Genomic DNA, 8,231 nt, shown 5'->3' with positions numbered 1-8,231 from the left:
ACATTTGGAAAAGAAACATTTTTTTTTTTTTTTTTTTTTTTTTTTTTGCGGTACGTGGGCCTCTCACTGCCATGGCCTCTCCCGTTGCAGAGCACAGGCTCCGGATGCGCAGGCTTAGCGGCCATGGCTCACGGGCCCAGCCGCTCCGCGGCCTGTGGGATCCTCCCGGACCGGGGCACGAACCCGTGTCCCCTGCATTGGCAGGCAGACTCCCAACCACTGCGCCACCAGGAAAGCCCCCCAAACACTTTTAATGGTATCTTGCCTACCTGTAATTTACTGATAAAGAGCCAAGAATATTATCTTCTTCCAAACCCTCTAATTTAGGTTTACCAGCAGAATTAGATGCGTCACTAGATGCCAAGCTATTAAACTCACCTATTTATACAAAGATTTATTTCAACTGCTATCATAATAGCAAAATAAAATAGATTATAATCGTTATGTGCAAGACTTTGTGTCCCCAGGGTATTCAGATGTACACCATGTTGTAGATGAGGACCCAACAGTATTTAAAGATAGCCACCCACATGTGAAATAAAATGAAATTTTACATAAAACCTTAATGATGTACAGTTGGCATTTGAACAACACAGGCTTGAACTGTGAGGGTCCACTTACACATGGTTTTGGGTTTTTTTTTTTCAATAAATACAGGATCTGTAAGTAAACATGAATTTCTTTTTCACATTGTTTTCTTTTTTAAAAAATTTTTTATTTATCTTTGGCCGCATTGGGTCTTCGTTGCTGCACGCGGGCTTTCTCTAGTTGCAGCGAGTGCGGGCTACTTTTCATTGCGGTGTGCAGGCTTCTCATTGTGGTGGCTCCTCATCGCGGAATACGGGCTCTAGGCACGTGCGCTTCAGTAGTTGTGGCTCGCAGGCTCTAGAGCACAGGCTCAGTAGTTATGGTGCACGGGCTTAGTTGCTCTCTGGCATGTGGGATCTTCCCAGACCAGGGCATGAACCTGTGTCCCCTGCATTGGTAGGCAGATTCTTAACCACTGTGCCACCAGGGAAGTCCCTTATTTTGCCAGTTTTTTTTTTTTTTTTTTTTTTTTGCGGTACGCGGGCCTCTCACTGTTGTGGCCTCTCCCGTTGCGGAGCACAGGCTCTGGACACGTAGGCTCAGCGGCCATGGCTCACGGGCCCAGCCGCTCCGCGGCATGTGGGATCATCCTGGACCGGGGCACGAACCCGTGTCCCCTGCATCGGCAGGCAGACTCTCAACCACTGCGCCACCAGGGAAGCCCTATTTTGCCAGTTTTTAAACATAAACCTGTCTTTCATAACCTGTTGTTACCAGAATATCAGCCTACCATAGTTTTCATGTATGTTATCAATGTTAACATAATTTTATTCATTACATATTTGCTCTTCAGACAGATGGGATTTCAGAGTTCTTACTTTCAAAATTTTAATAAATAAATTGAAAAAAAAAGAAACAACGTGATTGCTTGAGGTAACCAGATAAGTAATGATAAATTGGATTAGGTTTAGTAACTACTTCCATATTCCATTTACCTGGAAAAAAGTCAACATGAATTTAAGTGCATGTATACTTTTTGTTTCTTCTAGAGCAAGTCTTATTTTGTCTAATAAAAATATTGGTAAAATGTTATGAAGCAAATGCTTTCTGATGTCTAATGTTAACATTTTTTTCTTCAGTGGATTTGGCATGATAACATGCAGTTTCTTCAAGACAAAAACATTTTTGAACATACATATTTTGGGTAAGCTTGGCAGATTTAGTAAGATTTTTTTGTTAACACTTTTAAAAAATCTTATTTTGTAAGAATTTTAACCTATTGTTTTCAAATTCTAGGTTTATGTGGCAGTTGTGTAGTTGTATTCCCAGTACATTACCAGATCCTAAAGCTGTGTCCTTAATGACAGCAAAGGTAATATATGTATAGACTTAGGTAATTTCTTCAAAATTGGTGACTTTAAAATAATTAAATCTTTTTTGCTTAATTTTATCTTTTCTTGCAGTTAAGCACTTCCTTTGTCCTAGAGACATTTATTCATTCAAAAGAAAAGGTATGTGTTCTATTTCATAAACTTTTGTGCCATTCATGTCATTTATCATATCTTTTTTTTTTTTGGCTGCGTTGGGTCTTCGTTACTACGTGGGCTTTCTGTAGTCGCAGTGAGCAGGGGCTACTCTTCATTGCGGTGCGCAGCCTCCTCATTGTGGTGGCTTCTCTTGTTGTGGAGCACGGGCTTCAGTAGTTGTGGCTCGTGGGCTCTAGAGCGCAGGCTCAGTAGTTGGAGCACATGGGCTTAGTTGCTCCGCGGCATGTGGGATCTTCCCGGACCAGGGCCTGAACCTGTGTCCCCTGCATTGACAGGTGGATTCTTAACCACTGCACCACCAGGGAAGCCCCAGATATCACCTAATACCTTCAGTAACTTCTTTTTCTTTTTTAGCCCACAATGCTTCAGTGGATTGAACTGTTGACCAAACAATTTAATAATAGCCAAGCAGCTTGTGAGGTGAGGTGAATGATTCAACAAACAATGCATAGCTTAAGATTCACTTTCTTGTTTTCTTTTATTCTTAACTTAGATGATATAACAAAATTGTTTTATCTATTATAAATCATAGGGAGCCAGTGTAAGTTGTTCCTAAAATTACTTGATTGCCAAGAGAAATTTATAATTAATGTATCAAATTCATTACATTGATTAAATAATTGATTTTTAAGTTACTTAAAAATCCTTGGGTTCCCCCCCACCATGTATTGGAAGGAAAAAGTATAGAAAATTCAGAACTGTACCAGATATTTCTTAACTACTTTTGTATGCTACTAGAAAATACTGAAAAATGCATATCTCCCTTCCCCCTCTGAGAAAAATTGCATATATCCCAGTAGATCAGTTTATGTCCTATTTTATCTTTTCCCATATTACATTATAAGAGAAACATACATCCCTAAGGATAGTATGCACACAGGTAATAAACACTTAGCCATATTGCCATCTTACTATCGTTTATCATTTGTGATGATCTCCCGGAGTGGTGTGTACCTTTCTAGGAATACAGGTCTTATAAATTCCCAGAAGTGGGAGACAGCAGCATAGTGTACAATAGATGAAGTTAGTTGAAGATTTTTTCATATGTAGAAGGTTTTTAGAAAGATTTTGTTTTTAATTTTTTTCAGTCGGTTTGTTTGAATTAGTATTGAAACAAGGTCCACATTTTGCTTTTGTCTTGTAAATCTCTTTTCATCTATAATACAGTTGACCCGTGGACAACACGGGTTTGAACTGTGTGGATCCACTCATACACAGATTTTTTCAGTAAGTATGTACAGTACCGTACAATCTGTGGTTGGTTAAATCCGAGGATGCAGAGGAACCTAAGATACAGAAGGTCAACTATGGGACTTGAGTATCTGCAGATTTTCGTGTATGCTGGGGCTCCATACCAAGGAGCAACTGTAGTTACCTTCTTTTTTTTTTTTCCCTCTGTACCACATTCTCATTTGTTCTGCAGGATTTTCCACATGCTGGCTTTGATCTAGTGCATCCTTTGCGTGTTATTTAACATATTCCTCTATTCCCTTCCCCCTTCATGATTTTTCAAAAACTATTCAGTAAAAACAAACAAACAAAAAAAACTGTTCAGTAGATGCAGAAGCTTGATTAAGTCATAAATTTTTTTTGTTTTTGTTGTTTTTTTTAATAAAGTTGTGACTTCAGAATTTTCGCTAAGGATTTGCCTCTGGAACTCTATCAAGGAGTTAAAATTCTCTACAGTTGTCAGTAATTATGTGTGTGCATAAATAGGCAGTACAGTTCAATAGAGGAGTTAAATATGTGATTAAGAGATATCTTGAAATTAATGGGAAATTGTCTTAGCCTAAAGAAGAGTGTTTTTTGTTATCAACAGAACATAAATTGGTTTTAAACAGAAAGTTTATCATACTCAGATCGTATATTATTAATAGGAACAAAAAATTCTGCAGTGTGACATTTATGAAGTCTAAGAGGAAAATAGTATTTGACTTTATTAAGAACTGCAGGTTGTCATCATGTAGGTTCTACACTACAATGTAAATGGCATCCATGGAATTCTGTATTGAGATGACCTTGATTATGACTTTAGACATTTTAGATTTTACACTTTCTACCAATTGAAGAATCTTTTTTGGTAAGAATTTAAAAGAATTCAGATGTCAACTAGAATTAAAATCTTTGTGTGATTTTTATCCCAATTGACAAGTATTGATTGAATGTTAAAATCACACTATTTACTTACAGTGGTTTTTGGACCGCATGGCTGATGATGATTGGTGGCCAATGCAGATACTAATTAAGTGCCCTAATCAAATTGTGAGACAGGTAAGAAAAAATTTATTTGGAAAAGAAGTGGCTTTCAAGTTAATTGTTCGGAATTTGCCCGTGAATATATTTTAACCCAGCATTGGAAGTAATTTGAAAAGATCGACCTCTTATCACAAAAGTCATTTTGCTCTTATTTTCACCACCTTCTTTTGGCAAATCAGCTATCATTTCCAGTCAAGTGATTAAAATCATTCACATTTCCTGGTTATAGGAAGATAGTTGTAACTGCCTATTTTCTCAGATCCTACTTTGATGTATGAGTTGTACTGATTCTTTTTCAGATCCTTAGGTATTCTAACCATGGTAGGGTACTGTAATGGCCTTGAAAGTTAAATGAATAGTGTATAACTTATTTCTGTGACAGATTCTCAACTGTCACATGAATCAATATGTTTTTCATAAATCATTGGAAAAATTAACAAGGAAGAAAAATACATACGCATTTATGACACAAAACCAAAAATTTAATCTGAAATATGCTTTCAGTTATAATTGAGATACAATTCTTATATCATAAAATTTAGCAAAACTTTTCAAAATGTAAAATTAAGTGTTTTTTAGTATATTCCCAAATATGTGACCATCATCTACCTAATTTTATAACACCCCCAAAAGAAATCCCATACTTATGAGCAATCGCTTCCATTTTATCCTGTCCATTCTCTTCAGCCCCTGGCCACTATGAATATACTTTCTGCCTCTGTGGGTTTGCCTATTCTCACCATTTCATTTGAATAGAATCACACAGTATGTGGTCTTTTGTGACTGGCTTTTTTGATTTAACAATGTTTTCAAGGTTTACCCATGTTGTGACTTATATCTGTACTTTATTTCTTCTTACTGCCAAGTAATATTTTATATACCAAATTTTGTTTATCTATTCAGCAGTTGATGAACATTAGTGATGTTTCCACTTCTTTGCTGTTTTGAATAACACTGCTATGAACATATGTGTACAGATATTTGTGTGGACATGTGTTTTCAGTTCTTTTGGATATATACAGAGGAGTGAACTGCTGGGTTGTAACTAACATTCTTAGGGACTACCAAACTTTTTTTCATGATGTCTGCACCAGTTTACATTCCCACCAGCAATCTGTGAAGGTTCCAGTTTTTGCTACATCTTCTTCAACATTTGTTTATTGTTTTCTTAATTTTAGCCGTTCTAATGGGTGTGAAGTAGTATCTCATTGTAGTTTTGGTTTGCATTTGCTTAATAATTAATGATAGTAAACATCTTTTCGTGTGCTTATTGGCCATTTGTATATCTTAATCCATATTTTTTGGATAAACTTAAATTGCATTTCCTTCTCCTAGTCATTGAAATTCTAATAAGCAGCTGTCCTGCCCCACTCCACTCTTCTGAAAGAGATGGATGCCAAGTTTTCCTCTGTATCTCCACTAGTAAAGGAGGTTTCATGAAGCTTTGTATTTGGTAATCTCTATTACTGAAACCTGTAGTTTGTTTTTGCTTTTTCCCTTATAAAATTGTTTTTCAAGCTAACTCTACCTTTTATCTTCAGTCTGTAGTTGAGACTCCAGGAAAGCTTTAGAATGTCAAAAGATAATCTGTGGGCAAAATATAAATGGGTAGCAGAATTTTTTTTTTTTTTCGGTACGCGGGCCTCTCCCGTTGCGGAGCACAGGCTCCGGACGCGCAGGCTCAGCGGCCATGGCTCACGGGCCCAGCCGCTCCGCGGCGTGTGGGATCTTTCCGGACCGGGGCACGAACCCGTGTCCCCTGCATCAGCAGGCGGACTCTCAACCACTGCGCCACCCGGGAAGCCCAGGGTAGCAGAATTTTTAATCGTGTTCATTTTTCATTGTCTTTGTTACCTGATGTGGGTTGACTCTTAGGTTGTCCTATCTTTTCATCTATAGATGTTTCAGCGTTTGTGTATCCATGTGATTCAGAGACTTAGACCTGTGCATGCTCATCTCTATCTACAGCCAGGAATGGAAGATGGGTAAGAAGTATACCTTTTGAACTGAACTTTATTTATTTATTTATTCATTCATTCATTTATTTATTTATTTAACATATTTATTTATTTGGCTGTGCCGGGTCTTAGTTTCATTGCAGCATGCGAACTCTTAATTGCAGCATGCATGTGAGATCTAGTTCCCTGACCAGGGATCGAACCCGGGCCCCCTGCACTGGGAACACGGAGTCTTAGCCACCAGACCACCAGGGAAGTCCCTGAACATTTTATTTTTAAGTTTTTTGATGATCTGCCTACAAAGTATTTTTAAATATCCACACTGAAATATTTAGGTTCTCCTATTTAAAAATAATCTGTAATAATATAAATCAAGAAGGAATACTTTTGTTTTATTTTTATTTAATTGCATTTTCAAAATCCTCTACAAGTAACTTTGACTTAGTCTTTTTGTTTTGATTTCAGCGAGACATGATAACTGGAATCCAACTTTTTGTATTATTGTAATTGGTATTCATTATTGCAAAGATGAAAGAGATAAATTCAGGTTTTTAAAATACTTCTCCTCCCAAAATATCTATCCCCAGACTGCATACTTTTTCTAAGATGTATAAAATTGTGTTTTCAGGTCTGATGATATGGATGCTTCAGTAGAAGATATAGGTGGTCGTTCATGTGTCACTCGATTTGTGAGAACTCTGTTATTAATCATGGAACATGGTGTAAAGCCTCACAGTAAACATCTTACAGAATATTTTGCCTTCCTTTACGAATTTGCCAAAATGGGTGAAGAAGAGGTGAGGCTATATCTTGTTTATTTCTGGTATTATGTACTTATTTCAGTATTTAAAACTTAATTGTTTTTATTTTATATTTTTAAATCAATATTTTTATTTTTAGAGCCAGTTTTTGCTTTCACTGCAAGCCATATCTACAATGGTACATTTTTACATGGGAACTAAAGGGCCTGAAAATGTAAGTACAATTCTGTCTCATATCAGGGATTTAGAGGCCATGTTTTCAAGTTTGCATCATAGAAAGATACTGGATTCCTTTGAAGTCCCTTCCAGCCCTGATATTAAATGATTTTAAGGGTCTAAGTTTGGTTGATATTTTTAGTGGATATAGCAAGAGAAGAAACAGTCAAGTGATAAATTTCACTGGTATGGCCCTGGATCAAAGCAAATAAATTTAGGCAAAATGGCCATCACCTGCTTTAGGGTCTTACAGTAGCATTTTGTGTTTTGGTGAACATTTTTGCTGGCCATATTTTTAAAGCCCTTTGCTATATTAAGTCTGTCAGTCTTCCAAAAATTCAATTCATAATATTAAAACTATTACATCAATTTTGTGTTGTCTGTAATGACGACATTGGATTGAATGCTCTATTTGCTCTATCTTATTTAATCCTTGTTGTAACCCTAAGAGGTAAGTACTGTTGTTATCTCCATTTTACAGATGGGGAACTTGAGGCATAAAGAAGTTAACTTGTTTTAGATCACAGTGAGTTAGGCTTTGATCCTTGGTTAGACTCCTGAATGAAACTGTTAGCCACTGTGCTGTAATGGTTCTCCAGATACGTACTGTTATTATCTAATTTCAACCTAGATGGCTACTTATTTAGACTGCTTTTCTTTTGCTTTGTTAGATCATAAAATCTTTGCAGTGTTGCATTTCAAACCCCAAATGAGTATCTCTTTGAAATACCTACTGTTTGGATTATCTGAAAACTGCAAATATGGATTCCTTAATTTGTGTAACTGGTATTTTTATTAAATATGAAATACCATTTTATCATACTCATATATGAATTTTGTTCCTGATTTATGTTCCAAAGAGCTTGCCTATAAGAAAAAAAATTTATTATTAAAGAATTTATATCTTTAGGTAAGGTAAATACAGTATTGGGAATTATTGTTCTTTACAGTTCTGCCTATTAAAT

General features: G+C 36.4%; 1 protein-coding gene across 7 annotated transcripts in view; it reads left to right on the top strand.

The window, feature by feature from the left end:
- The window catches only part of USP34 (ubiquitin specific peptidase 34), a 231,649-nt gene that overhangs the window by 189,722 nt on the left and 33,696 nt on the right, over window positions 1–8,231 (top strand). For all 7 annotated transcript variants that reach the window (XM_027131781.1, XM_027131778.1, XM_027131782.1 and 4 more), the window contains 8 exons: window positions 1,668–1,732; window positions 1,825–1,900; window positions 1,992–2,039; window positions 2,430–2,495; window positions 4,266–4,346; window positions 6,231–6,316; window positions 6,918–7,086; window positions 7,190–7,264. In XM_027131781.1, coding sequence (XP_026987582.1) covers window positions 1,668–1,732; window positions 1,825–1,900; window positions 1,992–2,039; window positions 2,430–2,495; window positions 4,266–4,346; window positions 6,231–6,316; window positions 6,918–7,086; window positions 7,190–7,264 — 666 coding nt within the window. The remainder of the gene's footprint in view (window positions 1–1,667; window positions 1,733–1,824; window positions 1,901–1,991; window positions 2,040–2,429; window positions 2,496–4,265; window positions 4,347–6,230; window positions 6,317–6,917; window positions 7,087–7,189; window positions 7,265–8,231) is intronic.

The sequence above is a fragment of the Aethalodelphis obliquidens genome, unplaced genomic scaffold (genome assembly GCF_003676395.1).
Source record: "Aethalodelphis obliquidens isolate GAN/ISIS:26980383/991018 unplaced genomic scaffold, ASM367639v1 scaffold40, whole genome shotgun sequence".
NCBI classification, from domain to species: domain Eukaryota; kingdom Metazoa; phylum Chordata; class Mammalia; order Artiodactyla; family Delphinidae; genus Aethalodelphis; species Aethalodelphis obliquidens.
This window is presented reverse-complemented; position numbering and strand designations above follow the sequence as displayed.